Source organism: Salmo salar, chromosome 01 (genome assembly GCF_965601325.2).
Source record: "Salmo salar chromosome 01, fSalSal1, whole genome shotgun sequence".
Taxonomy (NCBI): domain Eukaryota; kingdom Metazoa; phylum Chordata; class Actinopteri; order Salmoniformes; family Salmonidae; genus Salmo; species Salmo salar.
Window position 1 is genome coordinate 44,733,663 of NC_138291.1, and position 24,122 is coordinate 44,757,784.

Here is a 24,122-nt window from a genome sequence, read left to right on the forward strand (position 1 = left end):
TAGCAAACCTCTCACCCACACAATGCCATACACGCTGTCTACCATCTGCCCGGTACTGTTGAAACTGGGATTCATCCGTGAAGAGCACAGTTCTCCAACATGCGCCACTGGCCATCAAAGGTGAGCAATTACCCACTGAAGTTGGATATGATGCAAAACTGCAGTCAGTTCAAGACCCTAGTGAGGATGATGAGCATCCAGATGAGCTTCCCTGAGACGGTTTCTGATGGTTTGTGCAGAAATTCTTTGGTTGTGCAAACCCACAGTTTCATCAGCTGTCCGGGTGGATGGTCACAGACGATCCCGCAGGTGAAGAAGCCGGATGTGGAGGTCCTGGGCTGCCGTTGTTACACGTGGTCTGGGGTTGTGAGACCGGTTGGACTTAGTGCCAAATTATCTAAACAATGTTGGATGCGGCTTACGGTAGAGAAATGTGACTCACCACCTGGATTCGGTCCTATGTAGCAAAATTTGAAATTGCATTTTTTTTACATTGGATAAAAGGAGAGACTCAGAGTTAGGAAATGCTATATCATACACTGCAGTTGAGGAACAATGGGAAAGTCATTCTGCTTTGAAAGTTGATAAAGTTTTGAAAAAATGGCCCTTGAATGTTTTGGTACACCTACTGAAGAGTTCTGCTTTGTCTACACCCATTCAGCATTGATCACATTCTCATAAGCATTAGCCCCATGCCCACCCATCTCTTTAAGGATTCATATTTGAGGCCTTGTGCTAAACAGAGTGAGTAGTGTAGTAAATAACCAAAGATTTCAAGACTTCAAGTGGTAAAAGTAGTAGCCTACAATAAGGAAAAAACTCTAGGTAAAAATACACTTTATCTTGGCCTATATCCTAATCTGACTTTGGTGCAGGACATGTTGTTTTTCACATTACCGTCTCTGGTAAACACACACTATATCAAATAAAATCTATGTTTATTTGTCACATGCACAGGATACAGAAGGTGTAAACAGTACAGTGAAATGGTTACTTACATATTTGCATATTAGCAATATCAAAAATAGTAAGTCTCCAGATACAAATATTTTAAAACTATTAGACGATGCTTACCCAGACACACTTGTCTAAATTGATGGGTCATGTGAAAGAAATGCTATAACCATCCCCCAGTCACTATTGTCTAGACATATACACATGTTCATGAAATACAATAGATCGCCATAATAACCCCCAGATACACCTGGCTAACATGATTTGTCATGTAATCGTCTGGAGAAGTGAAGTCTTTTATGAAGACATGTAGCTAGCTAGCTAAACAATGAACCGGCATAATCCCAACTCATACTACTACCACCAATACAAACTGATTGTCATAGCTGTAGTATGAATCTGCAGGTAGCTAAAGCTGACCAACTAGGTTCAGTGTTAGCTAGCTAGCTAACATTAGGCTATAACTAGCAATGCAAATGTATTTCTGATTAGAATAATATTACTACACTGATCATACACGTAATGTTAGCTAGCGAGCCAGGAAGTTAACGTTCGCTAGCTAGCTAACAGTATGCTTTAACTTGCACTGAAAATGACTTTCTGACAAAATTAGGAATGCAAAATATATGAAAATGTAGCTAGACTCTTACCCATATACATGGATGAACGCTTCACGGCAGACTGGAACCATTTAACTCAGTTTTGATGGTAGCTACATCTTGTTTGGTCAGCGTTGTGTCAAGTCATTCCGGTTCACACTGACTGTGGCGTGTGCAGAAAGTAGCCCATCACAACTTTTTCCAACTGATCTGTCGATTGCGCCTGCTAAATTCAGGGCATCAATGTTGTTGCGTAAAGGAGCTAAACTTTTGTAGTTCTTGATGGCTAATGTTATATCTTTTTAAAAAAGCATTGAAAGAAAGGACTATCAATCAATCAATCAAAATGTATTTATAAAGCCCTTTTTACATCAGCCAATGTCACGAGTGTTGTACAGAAACCCAGCCTAAAACACCAAACAGCAAGCAATGCAGATTTAGAAGTACGGTGGCTAGGAAAAACTCCCTAGAAAGGCCAGAACCTAGGAAGCAGGCTCTGAGGGGTGGCCAGTCCTCTTCTGGCTGTGCCGGGTGGAGATTTTAACAGTACATGGCCAAGATGTTCAAACGTTCATAGATGACCAGCAGGGTCAGATAATAATAATCACAGTGGTTGTAGAGGGTGCAACAGGTCAGCACCTCAGGAGTAAATGTCAGTTGGCTTTTCATAGCCGATCATTCAGAGTTAGAGACAGCAGGTGCGGTAGAGAGAGAGTCCAAAACATCAGCTCCGGGACAAGGTAGCACGTCCGGTGAACAGGTCAGGGTTCCATAGCCGCAGGCAGAACAGTTAAAAATGGAGCAGCAGCACGACCAGGCGGACTGGGGACAGCAAGGTGTCATCAGCCCAGGTAGTCCTGAGGCATGGTCCTAGGGCTTTGGTCCTCCAAGAGAAAGAGAGAGAGGAAGGAGAAAGAGAAGGAGAGAAAAAGAGAGATTTAGAGGGAGCATACTTAAATTCACACAGGACACCGGATAAGAAAGGAGAAATACTTCAGATATAACAGACTGACCTTACCACCCCCCCCCCCCTCCCCCCCCGACACAAACTATTTTAGCATAAATACTGGAGGCTGAGACAGGAGGGGTCGAGAGACCGACGATCCCCCCCGGACAGGGCCAAACAGGCAGGATATAACCCCACCCACTTTGCCAAAGCACAGCCCCCTCATCACTAGAGGGATATCTTCAACCACCAACTTACTACCCTGAGAGAAGGCCGAGTATAGCTCACAAAGATCTCTGCCACGGCACGAACCTGAGGGGGGCGCCAACCCGGACAGGAAGATCACGTCAGTGACTCAATCCACTCAAGTGACGCACCCCTCCTAGGGACGGCATGAAAGAGCACCAGTAAGCCAGTGACTCAGCTCCCGTAATAGGGTTAGAGGCAGAGAATCCCAGTGGAGAGAGGGGAACCGGCCCGTGCCTTTCCGTTCACCTTCACACCCCTGGCTCAGACTACACTCAATCATAGGACCTACTGAAGAGATGAGTCTTCAATAAGGTTGAGTCTGCGTCTCTCACATGGATAGGCAGACCATTCCATAAAAATGAAGCTCTATAGGAGAAATCCCTGCCTCCAGCTGTTTGCTTAGGAATACTAGGGACAGTAAGGAGCCCTGCGTCATGTGACCGTAGCGTATGTGTAGGTATGTACGGCAGGACCAAATCGGAAAGATCGGTAGGAGCAAGCCCATGTAATGCTTAGTAGGTTAGCAGTAAAACCTTGAAATCAGCCCTAGCCTTAACAGGAAGCCAGTGTAGAGAGGCTAGCACTGGAGTAATATGATCCATTTTTTTGGTTCTAGTCAAGATTCTAGCAGCCGTGTTTGGGACTAACTGAAGTTTATTTAGTGCTTTATCCGGGTAGCCAGAAAAGTAGAGCATTGCAGTAGTCTAATCTAGAAGTGACAAAAGCATGGATACATTTTTCTGCATAATTTTTGGATAGAAGGTTTCAGATTTGTGCAATGTTACAAAGATGGAAAAAGCTGTCCTTGAACTATTCTTGATATGTTTGTCAAAAGAGAGATCAGGATCCAGAGTAACGCCGACACATACTTAGCAGTTAATGTTGTAGACAGAAGCATGCTACATGGCGGACCAATCCCAACTCATCTCCCGGGATGTCCAGCACATCTATTATCTCAGCCAATCATGGCTAACGGGAAGGTTCCTGGCATTTTCCGTCGCTAAAACCAACTAGGCTCGTAATTTAACAAATTGATTCATATTTACATATGGAATACAAGTTTGTTATTAAGGTTCACATGCCTCTCCTGTGAAGTAGTGACATGCGACATACGCCTAGCTTCTTGAAACGGGTCACAATTGAACATTAAATTCTCTGGCAACAGCTCTGTTGGACATTCCTGCAGTCAGCATGCCATTTGCACGCTCCCTCAAAACTAGAGACAACTGTGGCATTGTGTTGTGTGACAAAACTGCACATTTTAGAGTTGCATTTTATTGTCTCCAGCACAAGGTGCACCTGTGTAATGATCATGCTGTTTAATCAGGTGGATGGATTATGTTGGCACAGAACAATTGCTCAGTAACAGGGATGTAAACAAACATTTTAGAGAAATAAGCTTTTTGTGTGTATGAAACATTTCTGGGATCTTTTATTTCAGCTCATGAAACATGAGCCCGTTTATATTTTTGTTCAGTGTAATTTAACAAAACTTGAGAAAATCTTCAAGGAAGAATGAGATAAAATCCCCAAATCCAGATGTGCAAAGCTGATACAGACATACCCAAGTCGACTCAAAGCTGTAATCGCAGCCAAAGGTGCTTCTACAAAGTATTGACTCAGGGGTATGAATATTTAAGTAAATGAGATATTTCTGTATTTCATTTTCAATAAATGTGCATAAATTCTGAAATCATGTTTTCACTTTGTCATTATGGGGTATTGTGTGTAGATGGTTGAGATAAAACTCATTATAACCCATTTTGAATTCAGGCTGTTGACACAACAAAATGTGGAATAAGTTAAGTGGTATGAATACTTTCTGAAGGCACACAGAATATACAGAACATGCACATTTGCTTTTCTTTCAAAATTGATTGAACTATCTATAAAGTTTTCAGCTTGGCTCACTTTGTTGCAATGTCATCAGGCTGTTATTGTAAATCAAAACATTTGTTCTTTATAGACATTCCTGGTTACGTAAATGTTAAATCAATAAATGAATACATAAATACTAAAGTAAAAAGAAATGGACCGCTGTTTGATCTCTGACCTTCCGCATCCTTTTCCAGGACATCAAGCACAAAGTGCCTGCCATGGAGGCAGCCTGTAAGACAGCCACCCGCACCGCCCAACTGCTGACCAAGGACACACCCCCGGATGAGGTCTCAACGATGCTGGCTGTCATGGCTTCTATCAAGGAGGAGATGAGCAAGGTGACCATCCATCTCACCTGTTCCTGTTCAAATTGTTCAAAATTGCATCTTTCCCTCCTCCTTTCCTTGGAATAATCATTGATCAGATATTACTAGATTGCTGAAAGTTATTTACTGGAAGCCCTGCTTTCACCTAGCCAACTTTGATAGATCAGTGATTACCTCTGTCTATCACCTAGTCTTTCCGATCAGCCATTCCTCTCCAGATGACCTTAACACTCCCTCTCTCCCTGTGTCCTCCTTCCACCAGATAAGGGAGAGGTGTCTGCCGCTGCTGCGGGAGGCCCAGTCACTGCTTCCTCCTCTGGAGGAGATGGAGAAGAACATCACAGGGTTCTACCAGGCTCTGGAGAAGGCTAGCCACATCACCTGCTCCAGGGACTCAGAGGCCCCCGGGGACTTCAAACAGAAATGTCAAGTGAGATCAGGAGGGTCAGGGGTTGAATAGAATGAGTGATGAAACGTGCTTGAGGGATTAGGTTTTGGTTGCCGTCCAAACTGCTAGACCGACTTCTACATAAGCAAAACATAATTCTACATAAGTCTCATATATGAAGAACCTAAGACACTGTGCTGTTACGTTTTATTAAAACAATATTTAACCGTTAGTTAACACTACTTAATTGCCTAATTAGTTAGCATGAACGAATTGCTTAATTTACTCATTTATGTTATTACTAGTAACCCAAAGTCTCTAAACTCTACTACCCTGGTTCTGCCTCTCCAGGAGCTGGTGACCTTCACCCAGAGCTGTAAGAAGTGTCTGACAGTGATTGAGAAGAACCATCAGGGCATCCAAAGAACCCTGGACAGCAGTAAGAACCTACAGCACATGGACATGGCCCTGCTGCAGAAGAGAGTTGTTGACCTGCAGGCGTCCTCACGGGTACTAGACATGACTATACATGGCACTGCATCACGGTTAGGTTAGGGCTGTGTGTAATTTTGGAAATGAATGAATAAATCGATCTTGATCAATCAATCAATCATGGGGTTTTGACAGAGGAAACGTATGTAGCACACTGTATAATGTGAGGGAGAGAGCGTCTGAACGACATAGCCGTGCTATACAGCATGTTCAAATCAATTCAATACTGTCCCTGAAGGACATGATGGTGATGATGAGACTGCTTGTGAGTATGTCTGTATTTGTGTGTCACAGGCCATGATCAAGGAGTCCACTGAGTGGAGGAAACACATGGAGGCCAACAGCAGCTTAATGAAGAGGTTTGATGAGTCCCGTGTCGAGCTGGAGAAGGTGCTCAAAGTGGCTCAGGCCTCTCTGACGGAGAGAGGCCACCCAGAAGACCTGCTCAGAAAACACACAGTAAGACAAGAGCTTGCTCATGGATAGGACCAGGATTTTAGATGTTGTTTGATCTGGACTTAGCCTGGTCCCAGATCTGTTTGTGCGACCTTGCCAACTCTTATGGATAATGTTTGGCATGACAATGGCTGCACACTTGGCTGCACAGCACACACCGACCTGGACCAGGCTAATCTTGACTAGGGAATCAGTAGATAAACCGAAGGGGAGGAGGGGTAGGATCATAAGGAAAATCTCAGTGAAAAATATTTGTCAATATTTGCAGGAGTTCTTTGGGCAGTTGGACCAGCGGGTCCTCAATGCGTTCCTGAAAGCGTGTGATGAGTTGACAGACATCCTGCCAGAGCAGGAGCAGCAGAGTCTGCAAGAGACAGTCAGGAAACTGCACAAACACTGGAAGGTTGGTGCCATGTTGACAGAAAGGACACTTACTGTACTAGCTATCATAATCATTCAAAGCCTATCATATTCCTCTTCAATGTCTTGTGCACTTCATCAGTCCTGGATAGTCATATGACTGTCAGACCTTCATTGTATTGTATAGTATGTTCAGGTTAACAGTGAGACTGAAAGAGTCCCTCACTCTTTCCTTCTTTCCCTCCCTCACTCCCTCCCTCTTTCCTTCCCTCCCTCTCTCAGGATGTCCAGACAGAGGCGCCCTACCACCTGCTCCAACTGAAGGTAGAGGTGGAGGGAAGCAAGCTGATGGTCTCCCTTCAGGAGTGTCAGTCAGAGCTGACCAGGGAGAACAGACACCTGGCTGGCATGGGGAGCGAGAGGCTGGTCAAGGAACACAGGGTGAGACGGGTTGATGGCTGTGGTCTCCATCCTGATCTAATAGTGATCTCTATTCCATGGCGCAACTCAGTTTGCTTTGCCGAGATCACATGATCTGGCCCATATCAGGCAGTGAATGTGTGGGGACTGTCACTCTACCCTGTAGAAAAAAATCTATCACAATCACGGTGCTGGTCCACAGTGCATATTTCAGTTATTGTTTGATGATTGTCAATGTATTTGGCACTTGATGTCTCCCTGTGATAGAGTTTGTCACTAACAATGTACCTTTCTTCAGGTCTTCTTCAGAGAGAAGGGTCCTCAGTCTCTGTGTGAGAAGAGACTACAGCTGATGGAGGAACTGTGTCAGAAGCTCCCGGACAGAGACCCAGCCCACCAGACCCTGCAAAGCTCTAAGAAGGCCTACTCTGAACTCCGGGAGGAGATAGATAGCACCCATCACAAACTGATGCATCACCCTGATAAGTGGAAGGAGTTTAACACTAGGTAATAAGGCCTCACAAACGATGCCGATCCAAGACTGTCATGATGATGATTTGTATTATCTTATTAATCATCATAACATATCATTTTGTTTTGTTTTTGTTTCAAGTCCAAGGACCTTTTCTGCCTTTTCGTAGTCACTCACTACTCACTATCCATATTTATGCACTGACTAATAACAAACCAGGGGCGTCAATTGGGTTTGGCAGAGTATGGCAGTTGCCATACCGTAGTGTAGCTCAACACCAACAATTTAAAATAGGCTACTGAAATCATTCCAATCCTGATTAAAAGGGAAATGCAGTTTAGCGGATACAAGGGCAGGCTTTTTTCTGGCTGGCTGAACGGGTGGGATGTCTTTAGAGCGCATCGAGTCGAGGCATCTGCTGTGAACAGCTCAAACGTTCTCTTCAAACAGTGCAGAGGTGGAAGATGGCTGTAGATGGCTAGGTAACTGCTGTTTGACTTCACATGAAACTAAACTACAGTTTTTAATCCCGGCACTAAACATTGTGAGCAGCAGCTAATTGCTGTATGTTTGTAGAATGATAAATCCCCTAATATCGACTGAAGGGAATGAGGCTAGGTGATTGTAGCTGTAGTAAATGTTGCTTGTTTTCGCTGTTTTAGAATGTTTAAATTGTGTAGAAATACATTAAATGAGCTTAAAAAATGTATTGGGTGGGGGGGATCCCCCCTTCCTCAACCACCCCCACCCTGTCACTTTGCCATACCCTAGGTTTAGCTGAAATGACTCCACTGTAACAAACCACTAATCTATTTAAACCTAATGAAAACTGAAATATTGGGTAGATATACAATATGATCATACTTTGCCCATCTTCATCCCAGGTTCTCTGAGCTGTCAGCCTGGCTGTCGTCTAAAGAGAGCCAACTCAGACTGCTGAGGAAGCGAGCCAACGACCCCAGCAAGTATGGACAGGTCAAGTCCACCATTACAGTAAGTTGGAGTCCCCCTGTGTGTACGACAATGCATATACTTTATGTTTTAAAGACATCAGGGTCGTGTTCATTAGGAACCAAACGGACATAAATTGACTAAAACAGGGAGGGACTACCTGGACTTTCCTTTTCAAAATGTTTTTCAATGGTGCGCCCTAATCATTATGACCCTGTTGAGCTAAATACACTGTACAGAAGAGTAACCATTGCCACCTTACTCTCCCTTCTCCAGGAGCTGAGGAACGATGCAGAGCTGCAGGAGGGGAACCTGGGCTGGCTAAAATCCCGTCTGGCTGTGCTGATAGAGATGTCCTCTGAGACAGATGCACAGAGGCAGGCTGGGGCCCTGAATAAACTTTCCACCAACTTCAAGGGCCTCCTCTTCTATCTAACTGAGGTAAGGAAATTAAGCTTGGGAAGGGCATTACATTACATAAGGTTTGTTCCACCTCAAAAAGCACAAAGAATAGTAGTTTTGACACCCAGTATCTCAGATTGTTTGTAGTCTGTGGTTAGAAACAGATTTTTAAAAAGCTAACAGCAGGAACAGCACCATCTAGTGGTCAGAACCTGGTGAAATCAGGATTTAGGATGGGACATAAACCTGACAACTTCAATGACTAATTTCTCTGAAGAGGGGAAAAAACATCACCAAATTCACTGAGAATACATTATACAGGTTGAAGAAACAATACTCCAAGCCGCAGCTCCATACTACTTGTCAGACATAGAGAATTGATACTGTATGCTCACTTTTATGGTGGGATTGGCGTGGGGGTTCCGTTGGTGGCTTTTGTCCATTTATTTTGAATTCCTCAAGTCTTACTCATTGTTTAAAAAAAGTTAGTTCCAAATCAGATGTTAGGTACTATATTTGTCGAATATTATATGAATCCTATCAATTAAAATGGCAAATTTTGGTGCAATCAATTAGATTCATTTCTCACACATGAAGTTATATTTTAAACAAAAGAATGTTGCATAAATGCTAATCTTACGTGCTTCTAACTAAATAAATGATTTCAGAACAATCTGAGATGTTGGGTGTCATGGCTTGCTGAAATGACATGGAATGACCCATAACTTACTTACTTAGTTCTCGTCGTCCCAGGTACTGTAGGACATAGGGCTGCAACCATAGTCAGAATTGCATGTAGAACTCGTTGGCTGCAACACTCTTCTGTTGCTGAAGTCTGTCTTTTGCAACAGTTTGTCCCATGAGAAGCCTATCTCCTCCAGATTGACATTAATGATCCTTATTACAGGTCCTAGCAGTGTCTATCTGGATCAATCCTGGTGCTTAATTATTCTATTAAATATAGTCTCTGTCTTATTGAAGAATAGTCTAATATAAGTCAACATGCTGTAAGCCAGGTAGCCAGCGCTGTAGCATAACCCTTGTCCGGGTCACACAGTCAGAACCACAGCATTATATTGCACCCACATTCCTGATACTCTCCCTCTGTGGTTTCATCATCGATCCACCACTATCACTACCTCAAGGTGATACGTTATCGATTGTTTAGGTCGGCTAGGGTTCCTTATCACTGAGTGAGGCTGTTTCGCTTTCCTCTGTGTTGTCTCCAAGTCTGTTTTATCAATTTCCATTGTCCTTATACCAAGAGTTGTTGAATATATTTTCTTCTTTGGTTTGCTCCACTGTTCTTGCACTTTGGTTTGAATGCGAGGTATCTCAGTAATGTTTGGTGTCTAAGTCATGTTTGTCCATGTAAAAGTCCTACATTTGTTTTGTTTGGAAATGGGAATTCAATTTAAAAAAAAATGATCTTGTGTTTTTGTCTCCCAGTCTGAGAAGTTGGTGCTGGCGGTGGGGGACTGTGTGCAGTTCAGGGAGGAGGTGCGTAGTACGCTGGATGAGCTGGTGCAGGGTCAGCAGGAGGTACACCAGGAAGTGACCAGGATACTGGACTCTGAGACAGTCAGGGAGGCCCAGCAACTGCTCCAGGTTCACCAGGTAAGTCGGACTGGAGTGGAGCACCACTGGCTGTCTATGTTAGATGGATAACTGGCCGCACATTGCTTCTGATTAGATTGAACTATTCTCAAAGGTTTATGCGATGTAAAAAGATTGAGTTGGAGCAACAAACTTTTCCCTGGCTGTTGGAACTTTACATTGTATTCATTAAAGAAAATTATGTTTTTTGTGGTTGTTGGAAATGTCATTTTTCTTGTCGTACTGAACAGTCGATGCATTATTTTTTCAAACAGTAATACAGTGTATGACATGTAAAGCATCTGCATGACATTCCAATACTTACACCTTGATTGTCTCTTGTCTGTGTGCAGCAACAGCTGAAGCGTCTGCGGATGAAGAGAAAGGATGTGCAGCAGCAGATCACCAGGGGCCATCAGCTACAGGCTGAGGAGGGGCTGGGGGACACCTTACAGCAGGACCTACAGAATCTGGAGACAACACTCAGCAAGATGGACCACACCATGGACTCACAGGAACAGGAGTTAGAGGTGACCTCTCTCTCACCAGAATGTACTGTCTGGGGTTATTGGAAATCCTCTTGCACAGTGTTCCAGAGCCTTAGGGTCAGTTTCCTAGACACAGATTAACCTTAGTTCTGGACTAAAAAGTGTATTTAATTGAGATTGTCCATTAAAAGTGCTTCTTAGTCCAGGACTATCTTTACCTGTGGTATTTTTGCTGTGGATTAGAAACAACCTGTCTACTCAAGATGTAACAATGCAGACCATATCAGGGTGTTAATAAGTGTACTGAACGTCCCCATGTGTTCATCTGTGTATTACCTGTGTGTCCCTGTTTGTCCCCAGGTGTCAGGGTGTCTGTGTATTGAATGTCTCTGTTTGTCCCCCAGGTGACCCTGTCTTCGTGGCAGGAGTTTGACAGCCAGCAGAGGGCAGTGCAGGAGTTTGTTACAAGGGCCCGCTCTGTCATGGACAGAGACCTCAACTTCAGCAGCCCAGAGAGCCTGGCTACTGATCTGGACCAGGCCAGGGTGAGCGAGAAGTACATTTTGTGAACATTTTAGTGTGGCGTTTGACACTTTTGAAGGATAGTTGACAGTTGGCAGGGCTGTATCATGTCTTTTCATTAAAGGTTTGCTATTCAGGCTACATGTTGAGATGTGAAATTAAGATTTTAAAACCTTTGAAAAATAATTAAACTTAATCATATCACAAAGTGTCAGTCACATTCTGACTCTCACATTCTCCATTGTCATAACAGGTCCTTTTAAAGCAGAGTGACGCAGAAGCCTCCACGGTGAACACCTTGTTAAGGAAAGCAGCAGAGATCCAGCTCGGCCCAAAGAACAGCACCCTGCTACAGAAGCAAGCCCGCTCCCTCAGTGAACAACTGGACAAAGTGGAGGCTGGCCTCAAGAAAGAGTAATACAACACCTCCTAGTCGAGGTTCTGATCTGGGCCTGTATTCATAAACGGTCTCATAGTAGGAGTGCTAATCTAGAATCAGTTTTGTCTTTTAGATAATAATGTTTAACATTACATGGACAAGGAGAACGTGACCCTAGATCAGCACTTCTACTCTGAGAGACTTTATGAATACGGGCCCTAAATTCTATTTGCTGTGGTGTCTACCTACCCAGTTTTATTTTATTAGTGGTTCACAACTGGTTTTCCCTCAAGACCCAAATTGAACCAGGTTGTCTCAGTCGCAACCCAATATTCGCATCACATTTTTATGAAATGTTTATGCAATCTGGGGGTGAAAAGTATGTTACATTGACAGTAAATGTCAATAATTCCATATTAATCATATTCTTAATGAAGAACATTGGTAAACTCACAGGTTTGAGACCACATAATCAACAAAATATGCTTATATTTAAAATACGGTGATTGAAGAAAAATAGTTTTCAGAGATTAAATTATTGTATAATGTAATTTCATAATTTCTACACAAATTATATGTGTTCTTAGTCATTAAAGTTCAGACTGAGTATTTTTTCATCCCAGCAAAAGAAAACATAAATAAAAAGTCTGACACCTGCGCCCCATTCAAAACCTCCCGACCTACCAGCTTAGAATCACTGAGCTAAATGAATCGTTCTCCTTTTCAAGTGTCAAGGCTCTTGATGGGATGAAGACTCAGTGGGACCGGTTCGGGACAGAGTTTGAGGCCTTCTCCTCATGGATCTCTGAGAAAGAGAAAGAGCTGGATGCTCTAAAGAGTTCTACTGCTCCACTTGGACAACAGATTAACACAGTAAAGGTACTGTCAGCATCCTCTGCATTTCATGTATGTTTCAGCACATTTTCCCTAGACGGTATGCACAACATGTTGATTGTTTAGAAGATTTTCCATCTTTGATCCAAAGCAGGGACAGATCATTTCAACAGAGCACTCATAACTTAACTTGAATGACCCCATTCTAACAGTTAAACCTTTGTTATTGATCTGACGTTTGAGAAAAGTGATAATTAATCAACGTTAGCATTGAGTTGCCTAACAATCTCTATCCTCCCCTCTCCTCCCAGGCGGTGGGTGTGGAGCTGGGGGACAGGGTGAAGGTGTTCTCCCAGCTAGAGGCAGACTCCCAGGCTCTGGCCCAGTTTATCTCCTCTGGGGAGGCAGCCCGCATCAAGGCCCGGCTCACCCAGATTGGCAGGTACTGATTTGTGGATGTTTTTACCTACCTTGGTTGAATGCACTGACTGTAAAAATCTAAATGCAATGTAAATGTGTATTTATCTGGATAAGAGCATCTGCTAAATTACAGAAATGTTAATGTAATGTTTTTAACAAAAATATTTGTTTCATAAGCAGCATGAGTCCATGGCGGTACAGGCTGGTGGCTTAGGTGTAATGGTGTGGGGAATGTTTTCCTGGCACGTTAGGTCCCTTGATACCAATTGAGCAACGTTTGAACGCCACACCTTGTACAATCCATTCCCCAAAGAATATATGGCGGTTCTGGAGGCAAAGGGTGGTCCGACCTGGTACTACACTGAGTGTACAAAACAATAGTACATTCATAAAATTGAGTTGCACCCCTTTTGCTCTCAGAACATTGTCAATTCGTTGGGGCATGGACTCTACAAGGTGTCGAAAGTGTTCCACAGGGATGCTGGCCCATGTTGACTCCAATGCTTCCCACAGTTGTGTCAAGTTGGCTGGATACCCTTTGGGTGTTGGACTATTCTTGAGACACACAGGAAACTGTGAGCATGAAGAAACCCAGCAGCGTTGCAGTTCTTGGCACACTCATACCAGTGCACCTGACACCTACTACCACCTGACACTACTACCTGACACCTACTACCCCGTTCAAAGGCACTTACATCTTTTGTCTTGCCCATTCACCCTCTGAATGGCACACATACACAATCCATGTCTCAATTGTCTCAAGGCTTCAAAATCCTTCTTTAACCTGTCTCCTCCCCTTCATCTACACTGACTGAAGTGGATTTAACAAGTGACATCAATAAGGGATCACAAGCTTTCACCTGGATTCACTTGGTCAGTCTATGTCATGGAAAGAACAGATGTTCCTAATGTTTTATACACTCAGTGTAGATGGGTATACCTAATAGACTGGCCACTGAGTATATATTGACATCTTGTTCAGGAACCTTTTACAAGCATTTCGCTACACCCGCAATAGCATCTGCTAAACTTGTGTATGTGACCAATAAAATGTGATTTGATTTGAACCTATGTCTTTATCTTTTACGTTGTGCTACAAAAAGTTTCTGAGTATTATCTTTTCATCTTCAGGTACTGGGAGGAGCTGAGAGAGAGTGTAGACCAGCTAAATGGACAGCTACAGGAGAGCTCCTCCACACAGCACCGCTTCCACACCAGCCTTGAAGAGGTACGACTGACAGAAAGAGTCTTGGTTACTCGAGTAACCTCGGGAGAACGAGACATCACTACTAGAATTACCACTAGCTACCTATATGTCACCTGTAGAACCAATTCAAATATCCCTTTAAAGGATACTTCGGGATTTTGGCACGGAGGCCTTTAATCTACTTCCACAGAGTCAGATGAACTCGTGGATACCATTTTTATGTTTCTGTGTCCGGTATGAAGGAGGTTAGAGGTCGTTTCGTGAGCCAATGCTAACTAGCGTTAGCGCAATGACTGGAAGTTTATGGGTATCTGCTGACTCTGGGGAAGTAGATAAAGGGCCTCATTGGCACAATCCCGAAGTATCCCTTTAAAGGTGTTGGAGCAGATGATGAATGTCAAAGTCAATGATTGTCTGAATTATTTGAATTAAAGGCCAAAACAACTCTTGGTGATCTCCATGAGAAACTGGACCATCCTGTCACCTCCTGTACCTCGTCGTCAGAGACCTACAAAGGACTCCAGAACCACATGGTATGTCTTTCATTCACTCTGGTTTCATCATTACGATATACTGACTATATCTTACTAACTACTTATTTAATTACTTACTTAGGCTAGTTCATTATCCTAATTTCATGTCAGACATAAGACCACAATTGGCTCCCTCTCCTGTTTCTTCTCCTTGGAGATACACATTTGTAGCTTTAAGGTTGTACATTCAGATTATCTCCCTGGCACACTGCCACTTGACTGACAATATTGTCTCACTGTCTTTTCCCTAGTGTTGTCTTTGTAGCGCTATATATAATATATGGTGTGGTATTAGTAAAATGTTCTATTTCATTATGTGGTTCTTGCTTTCTATCCCCCAGGATGTGTGCCAGAGCTTGGAGAGGCTGAAGGCAGCCTTCTTGTCCCTGTCTGCTGGGGCACGTAGACTCAGTGACAGGGAGCAGGCTGAGAGGGCGGTGGCAGCTCTACAGACCAGCTACGACCAGAGTCTACGGCAGGCCAAGGACAAACAGAACACACTGGAGAAACTGCTGTCTCTATGGCAAAAGTAGGAAGGCTGGGCTGGAGGGAGACATTTTGGGCAGGTTTTCCGGACACAGATTATGCATAGTCCTCGATTAAAACATCTAAAGAATCTCCATTGAAAGTGCTTTTTAGTCTAAAACTAGGCTTAGTATGAATTCGGGAAACTGGGATTTTAGCTCTGAAATGCTAGTTTTTGTACATTTGTTAAGTGTCCCTCTTGTTCTTAAAGGCCCAGTGCAGTCAAACACGTGTTTTATACAGTTGAAGTTGGAAGTTTACATACACCTTAGACAGATATATTTAAACTCAGTTTTTCACAATTCCTGACATTTAATCTGAGTAAATATTCATTGTCTTAGGTCAGTTAGGATCACCACTTTATTTTAAGAATATGAAATGTCAGAATAATAGTAGAGAGAAAAGTACGATCTTTGTCCCCATGTGCAGTTGCAAACCATAGTCTGGCTTTTTTTATGGCGGTTTAGGAGCAGTGGCTTCTTCCTTGCTGAGCGGTCTTTCAGGTTATGTTGATATAGGACTTGTTTTACTCTGGATATAGATACTTTTGTACCTGTTTCCTCCAGCATCTTCACAAGGAACTTTGCTGTTGTTCTGCGTTTGATTTGCACTTTTCGCACCAAAGTACGTTCATCTCTAGGAGACAGAACGCGTCTCCTTTCTGAGCAGTATGACAGCTGCGTGGTTCCATGGTGTTTATACTTGCGTATTATTGTTTGTACAGATGGACGTGGTACCTTCAGGTGTTCGTAAATTGCTCCCAAGGATGAACCAGAATGGAGGTATACAATATTTTTTCTGAGGTCTTGGCGGATTTCTTTAGATTTTCCCATGATGTCAAGCAAAGAGGCACTGCGTTTGAAGTTAGGCCTTGAAGTACATCCACAGGTACACCTTCAATTGACTCAAATTATGTCAATTAGCCTATCAGAAGCTTCTAAAGCTATGACATCATTTTCTGGAATTTTCCAAACTGTTTAAAGGCAGAGTCAACTTAGTGTATGTAAACTTCTTACCCACTGGAATTGTGATACAGTGAATTATAAGTGAAATAATCTGTCTGTAAACAATTGTTGGAAAAATGACTTGTGTCATGCACAAACTAGATGTCCTAACCGACTTGCCAAAACTATAGTTTGTTAACAAGAAATTTGTGGAGTGGTTGAAAAATGAGTTTTAATGACTCCAACCTAAGTGTATGTAAACCTCCGACTTCAACTGTATATATTTCCACCCTGAGGTTGGAATAGGGCTGTTGCAGTGACCGTATTACCGCCACACCGGCAGTCACGAGTCATGAAGGAGGTAAAATTCCATGTGACCGTTTATTCACAGTAATTAGGCTTCTCCAAGCTCTGATGCTGCTGATGATCATTAGTAACTTACCAAATTGCTAACTGCCTGGTACTCAGCACTCTATTGTCCCTCTAATCACTCTGACGTCGATGCAAATGTATTCGAAAATCAAATCAAACACTTCATGAGAGCCCATGATCTCATGTTGCACAATATATAGGCTATGCAATTGCACGAGAAAACAGAGTGATGGCCTCTACTAAAAATAGGAGGATCAGCTTTCTATAGACTAGGCCTACTGTATTTATTTCTCAACTTTTCTAATATCAAGCACATTACTTATATTTACAACAAGAGTATAGCCCACCTGGCTAGCATGAAAATAAACCACGGGGAAAAGCGTCCGCCATTCGCTATTTAATTACATAGATGACATGGATTTTTTCCGCTGACCCTGTTTCGATACAGGTGCATGATAATGGTCCATTCTAAATCAAAACAAATTTCACACATATATTATTTAGTATACGTAAAGACAATAATTAAGAATAGTCTGATGGGTGAGAATATTAGCCTATCACTTATATATTATCACTTGTGAATTATGCCCAGCATAAGAAACAATATCTTTTTTCCCTGTGTTTTTCTAATCATAGGCCTATATGTTTTAATAAGGATCTTAAACTTCTTAAAATTAAGCACATTAATCCGCTTTACAAGGGGTGTAGAGCCCAAGTGGCATACATAAGCAGTGTGTGAGTTTCAAGTTTGGGGAGGATCATTTTCACCATAAAAATTCACCTTTTTAATAAAAGCATTACATGCATAACTGCATTTGCTGTCACTTTTGATAATGGTGTTTTCCACAAATGGAACATTTGCGCTTATAGCCTACTACCATGTGCGCATTGCTGTGCTTATAATGTGAAGAAATAGCCTAATAGTTGATCAACATTTGAAGTTAAATGTTCTGATCTGTTGTGTCAGGCTCATTGCGTAAACAAGTTTTTTTTTATGCTAGTGCTTGTATTAATTTGGGATCTATCGCATCCCGCAACTGTCCCAGACTATGTTTGGAATAATTATTTCTTGGACAGAATAGAATAGGTTAACTTTTGTTCTGTGGGGGACAGTAGATTGACATAGGCTAGTGCTTTTGCTGTTCGTTAGGCCTACTCATATTGTTGGCTGAAGAAAAGTAAATGTGGACAGTTCTTCCAATATATTCAATATGCACCTCGGAATTGGATAAGGGCTTGCGCAGTTGCATCCCCAATGTGTCTGTCTTCACTTGTAGCCTGTGAGAAAGACCCGATCACATGATGGAGCCTGCAGCACTCAGGGAGAAGCGCACAGCGGCCACTGGCAGCAAAAGGAATACATTTTTTCGGGGTGCATTATGGCCACACAAAGGGAATGCCGCCGTGAAATTATAGACATTATCAAGTGATTGTCAAATTGTGAATGAGTGACTGATGTAGTGTGTACAGCCTGCGCAAAAAAACTAAGCAGAGCGCATGCCTTTCAAGCAACTTTTTTCAAATCATCATTAGAATCTCATCATGCAGCCTTACAATGTATTAAACATCAAAACATATAGCCCAATGTTTGTAGAACAACTAAAGTTACATTAATAACTCTACATTAAGGATATAGGAATACCTATTTCTTTGTTAACCGCTCAACACAGAATAGCTGCATGTGCGCACTCCCTCAAATCCTTTGGAGAAAATATCCTTTCTATTTTATTCAGCTTTGTTCAGTTGTATTATTCATACAATAAAATAATGAATTCAAAGCGAATCTTGTCTGCTAAATTAACTAGTCTAGCCCTCAGCCATTTGGCATAGCCAGATCAGGACCTAACATAAGGACAACTCAGAGTATGCTATTATGTTCTTCTGAAATAGAGTACATTTTCTTCATATCATGCTTCTTTAGACCTGTCTAAAATAAATAATCAATTTATTGTGAAGGTGTAGGCTATATTACATGGATTTATTAGACTTTTAAAATGTAGATGTTCCAAAGGTCTGCATCAGTGGCTTGTGGAAGCCAGGAGATGCTAAATGTGTTTATGTTAAGTAACGGTCCATTACTGTGAGACCGACAGTTATTTGCTTGACAATCAACGGCAGACAAAATTTCATGACCGCCACAGTCCTAGGTTGGAATAATACTGGGAAATTGTGAAAATTATGATAATGCACTTTTAGTCTAAGCGCTGTTTGAAAAGACTGCCTGAAATGTCATCCTGTTTTGGTGGAATTGAGTTTTGGCCTGCCTGGTGACATCACCAGGCGGTACATTTGTTAGACCAATAAGAAAGAGAGTTCCAAACCTCTCTGCCAATAACATATATTTTTCAGTTTTACCCTCCCACCTCAGACCAATCCCAGACAGCCCTAGCAAAATCTTGCTTGACAAAATTGATCTTTGCTAAGAAGCTATTTTTGTTTCTTTTTGACCATTTTAATTGAAAACAATCATGGTGGGGTACTTAATTGTTACCCAGAAATGATTTGATATTGAGATAAAAAACGTCTGCATTGGATCTTTAAACGTGGATACTTTGTTTCAGGTATGAGAAGGATCGTTCTAGCTTTATATCCTGCTTGGAGAGATGTGAGTCTACATCCAAATCTGAGAGCCATTGCCTGCCTGCAGATAAAACAAAGCTACAGAGTGAACTGCAAGACTTGCAGGTACTGTAAATTCATCTATTTTTAATTTATGTTCCTGGACTGATCCCGCACACGGTTCCATATGTAATTAGGGCCAGTTTCCGAGACACAGATTAAGCCTGAAGATTCTCCATTAAAAGTGTTTATTGGTCCAGGACTAGATTTAATCTCTGTATGGGAAATCATTTTGTTGAAAGGCTTGCTGGAGTAGATGCTCAACAAAAGCTTGTCTTCTGTAGGATTTGCAGTATGAGGTGGTGTCGCTGGAGCCCCTCCATACTGGCCTGGTGACCTTAGGAACATCTCTGTACCCCACTGCTCCAGTGGAGCGGGCAAGGGAGCTTAGAGAGGACCTGGAGCAGCTGAAGAAGAGATGGAGCTCCCAGAATGAACTCATCCCTCACAGGTCAGTCAGAAGATGGTGTGTTTGTCGCTCAGTTCAGCAGTAACACATTGATTCAATCAGGCTGCCTCCAAAATGGCACCCAATTCACTATACTATGTAGTGCACTACTGACTACAGACTGTCATTGTTGGCAGGTGGATCCTGTACATCTTCCAAATCAAGTCTGTTTTGTCACATCACATTTCCAACATAATTAGGTCTTACTAGTACTGCACAGCACACAGTTGATAGATTTTTTATGTTATTTGTATACTGTACAGAATCCAGGAGCTCCAGAGCCACCTGTCCCAGGTGGAGCAGTTTGACCAGGCCCTGCATACATTTTCTCAGTGGAGTGAGACAATCCTCTCCAACCTACACTCAGCTTCCCAGGTCAACATCACTGACCTGCAGCCTGCTGTGGCCCAAGTCAAGGTACGAACTACGGTCAACTGGTCAATAATGTTTTTTGTTTGTTTCTCTGTTCTACTGCAAGATATCTGTAATAACAGTGTTATATATGACATCTCCTCTTCATTCTCCTCTGCATCCTATATGGTCTTCTGTAGGAGACTCTGGCTGCACTTCAGAAGCAGAGCGGTGTGAGGGAGAGCCTGGAGCTTCAGACAGAGGGTCTGTGTGCCTCGTGTGAACCCCAAGATGCTCAGCTCCTCCAGGGGAGACAGGGGAGCTGCCTACAGCCCTACCTGGAGGCCCAGCAGCTGGCTGAAGTCCGGCTGGACTGCCTGGAGAAGCTAGAGGCCTTGCTGGAGGTAAGATATAGGCTGAATAGGGGGCCATAGGTCCTACAACATGACCAGACAACATGTTAAGGTAAGCTTTGGCTGGCTAGCTTGCCTTAGTCCTGCCTCCTTTCTTGGTCACCATTTCCGAGTACCCAGATGTTGCTGAATCCTGTTTAAGTAAACATTCAATAAATAGGAATATGGTTAGGTTTAGGTTTAGGGGTAAGGTTAAGGTCAGGGTTAAGGTAAGAGTTAAGGTTTGGGATAGTCATTCAAAAGTTGTTAAATAGAGTGTAAGGGGTTAACATGTTGGAGTTAAAAAAACACAGCCTGTCTTATGCCTCCCTTCCTACAGACCCATGGTGCAGCTGCAGGGGTACTACGAGGCCTGAGGCAGACGGTGGAGAGCGCAGGGAGCTGGGACCGGGGTCGGGTGGAAGAGCTGCAGCGAGAACTGGAGGCCATCGTCCCAGACATCAGCAGACTGGAGAACCTGGCAGCCAGCTTGGACAGCAGCCTCTGTAAAGGTATTTTTATGATTTATTTAATTTCTATTATTTATTTGATGTATTTGTTCCTCTGAATTGTATTGCTATCCTGCATTTTGTATCGCTACATTGTACGACGTGTTAAAAAATAAAGTTTTGATTTGATTTGAAGGCCACCTCCACGTGGTGAGCAGCACTGCAGAGGGAGGTACCCGGACGTCGTGCCGAGTGCTGGCCGATGGTCTCAGCGGAGAGCTAGACATGGTGAGGAACCTGGTGGGGACCAAGCAAAGCGAGGCAGAGGCTTTGGGAGCGCTGTGGAGCTCCTTCAGGCAGAGGAAAGAGCAGCTGCTGAAGAGTGTGGAGGACATCGAGGAGAAGGCGGACCACCAGAGCCTCAGAGAACCCAGCCCACTTGCCCTGCAGCAGAGGTAGCTACATTTTAATGCTAGTGTCACAAAGAGCAGAATTTAAACATGAAATTTAACCCGTTTAAATTTGTAAATCATGCATTGATGTCAATGGTTATGCAACTGGATCTCAAGTTAGGTTTTGGGCCATACCCTGCTACTCTCTCTCTCTTCATGTCACGTCCTGACCAGCAGAGGGCGTAATTGTATTAGTTTTGGTCAGGACGTGGCAGAGTTTTGTGTTATGTGTTAGTTAATTGGGGTTGGACTCCCAATTGAAGGCAGGTGTGTTGAGTTGCCTTTGATTGGGAGTCCTATATAGTAGTGTGTGTTTTTCCTTGGGGTTGTGGGTAATTGTTTCTGTTCAGTGTGTTATGCTGTCAGTACTGTTGAGCTGTCGGTTGTTTTCTTGTTTTGTAAATTGTATAGTGTTCGCTCTTTATTAAATGATGATGAACACTAACTCCGCTGCACCTTGGTCCATTCCTGAAGACAGCCCTTACACTTCAGTACTCTCTAATGCAGGGATCATTAACTAGATTTAGCCGCGGGTCGATTTTTCTTCTTGAGCGGATGGTCAGGGGGCCGGAACATAATTCCTAATAATTTGTAGACTGACAAGAATCCCAAACAGACATATTAGTTGACTATACCATAATCTTTTCAAACCTTGCTTACATCGTATAAGATCACATAGAGTAGTATTTCCCCTCTATTATGAGTGGGAATACTTTGGAACAGATTTCCAAAATTAAAATCACTTGGAGCTGATTTGCTTATTTTGTCATTGCTCAGAAAACTTGGGGGGCCAAATCAAATCACCCACGGGCCAAATTCAGGAACCCAGTTGGGGAACCCTGCTCTAATGTGTGAGTTGTGAATAGCTAACTGTAAATGAGTCCCTCCCTCTTCTCTCGTTCTCTGTGGTATCCAGGCTGCGGTTCTTCAACCAGCTGGAGGATGAGCTCCAGTCTCACCAACACGAGGAGCAGTGGCTTAGGGACAAGGGCCAGCAGCTAGCCCAGAGAGATGCCGAGCTGGCTGGGGAGGTTCTCCGAGAAATCAGCCTCCTGGAAACCACCTGGGAGGACACCAAGAGACTCATCACTGACAGGTGCGTAGGTCTCTGTCATCTGCATAACATAACATAGAATAAAGACCAAACTATCACAAAGTCTCTAAACTAATCAGGGACATATAATTAGCAGACTCTTTAAGAATGGCATACCCCCCCCCCACAATTGAATCCTATAGTAAGAGTAGTACGTTTGGTGGCAGACAGGAGCAGTGCAGTGTTCTGGTGGAGCTGATGAGAGAGTACCAGAGCTTGAAGACGTCCATAACAACCATCACAGAGAACACTGAGGCTGTGGCTGACATTGGTTCTGCTCTTAAGGACCACGAGGAGACCAAGAGAGCGCTGTCAAAGGTTAGGATAATGACATTCATCTCAGTTCTCATATAAACTTGTATAAAACATTAGTACACTGTTACTAGCTAGTATATTCTTATTGCTACTATGCTGCTACAGTGAACTTCAAAAATAAAAGTAATCACTTCAAAATAAAAGTTTTTGTTGCTCTTCATTCTCACTGTTTTTCCATTCTTCATGTGTGCAGCATGAAGCAGCGAAGGCGGAGACGTCAGCCAGGCAGAGTGAGCTCGACCAGTTTTCCACTAAAGGGAAGCAGCTGTTGAGTGAGCTGAAAAAGATCTCAGACTGTGAGACCCAGCTAATGAGGAAGGACATGGAGACACTGGTGGACCAGTGGCTCGATGTAAGTCTACATTTCGTCCCACCTACGCAACAGCCAGTTGAATCCCGTGGCGCGATTTTCAAATACCTTAGAAATGCTATTACTTCAATTTCTCAAACATATGACTATTTTACAGCATTTTAAAGACAAGACTCTCGTTAATCTAACCACACTGTCCGATTTCAAAAAGGCTTTACAACGAAAGCAAAACATTAGATTATGTCAGCAGAGTACCCAGCCAGAAATAATCAGACACCCATTTTTCAAGCTAGCATATAATGTCACAAAAACCCAGAAGACAGCTAAATGCAGCACTAACCTTTGATGATCTTCATCAGATGACACACCTAGGACATTATGTTATACAATACATGCATGTTTTGTTCAATCAAGTCCATATTTATATAAAAAAACAGCTTTTTACATTAGCATGTGACGTTCAGAACTAGCATACCCCCCGCAAACCTCCGGTGCAATTTACTAAATTACTCACGATAAACGTTCACAAAAAACATAACAATTATTTTAAGAATTATAGATACAGAACTCCTTTGTGCAATCAAGGTGTCCGATTTTAAAATAGCTTTTCGGTGAAAGCACATTTTGCAATATTCTCAGTAGATAGCCCAGCCATCACGGCTAGCCATTTAGACACCCACCAAGTTTAGCCCTGACCAAACTCCGATTTACTATTACAAAAGTTTGATTACCTTTGGTGTTCTTCGTCAGAATGCACTCCCAGGACTGCTACTTCAATAACAAATGTTGGTTTGGTCCAAAAGAATCCATCGTTATATCCAAATAGCGGCGTTTTGTTCGTGCGTTCCAGACACTATCCGAAATGGTAAATCAGGGTTACGAGCATGGCGCAATTCGTGACAAAAAAAATCTAAATATTCCATTACCATACTTCGAAGCATGTCAACCGCTGTTTAAAATCCATTTTTATGCAATTTTTC

The 24,122-nt window shown here is 42.8% G+C and overlaps 1 protein-coding gene across 6 annotated transcripts in view; it reads left to right on the top strand.

Moving 5' to 3' along the window:
• The window catches only part of LOC106603506 (spectrin repeat containing, nuclear envelope 1b), a 151,808-nt gene that overhangs the window by 23,885 nt on the left and 103,801 nt on the right, over nt 1-24,122 (top strand). For all 6 annotated transcript variants that reach the window (XM_082974731.1, XM_082974743.1, XM_082974740.1 and 3 more), the window contains 27 exons: nt 4,821-4,964; nt 5,215-5,382; nt 5,692-5,850; nt 6,127-6,291; nt 6,557-6,691; nt 6,931-7,089; nt 7,367-7,575; nt 8,425-8,533; nt 8,768-8,932; nt 10,343-10,510; nt 10,843-11,019; nt 11,382-11,522; nt 11,753-11,913; nt 12,607-12,757; nt 13,024-13,154; nt 14,264-14,360; nt 14,774-14,872; nt 15,214-15,401; nt 19,275-19,398; nt 19,617-19,783; nt 20,044-20,197; nt 20,332-20,535; nt 20,864-21,035; nt 21,169-21,427; nt 22,341-22,520; nt 22,685-22,835; nt 23,026-23,184. In XM_082974731.1, coding sequence (XP_082830857.1) covers nt 4,821-4,964; nt 5,215-5,382; nt 5,692-5,850; nt 6,127-6,291; nt 6,557-6,691; nt 6,931-7,089; nt 7,367-7,575; nt 8,425-8,533; nt 8,768-8,932; nt 10,343-10,510; nt 10,843-11,019; nt 11,382-11,522; nt 11,753-11,913; nt 12,607-12,757; nt 13,024-13,154; nt 14,264-14,360; nt 14,774-14,872; nt 15,214-15,401; nt 19,275-19,398; nt 19,617-19,783; nt 20,044-20,197; nt 20,332-20,535; nt 20,864-21,035; nt 21,169-21,427; nt 22,341-22,520; nt 22,685-22,835; nt 23,026-23,184 — 4,296 coding nt within the window. The remainder of the gene's footprint in view (nt 1-4,820; nt 4,965-5,214; nt 5,383-5,691; nt 5,851-6,126; nt 6,292-6,556; nt 6,692-6,930; nt 7,090-7,366; nt 7,576-8,424; nt 8,534-8,767; nt 8,933-10,342; nt 10,511-10,842; nt 11,020-11,381; nt 11,523-11,752; nt 11,914-12,606; nt 12,758-13,023; nt 13,155-14,263; nt 14,361-14,773; nt 14,873-15,213; nt 15,402-19,274; nt 19,399-19,616; nt 19,784-20,043; nt 20,198-20,331; nt 20,536-20,863; nt 21,036-21,168; nt 21,428-22,340; nt 22,521-22,684; nt 22,836-23,025; nt 23,185-24,122) is intronic.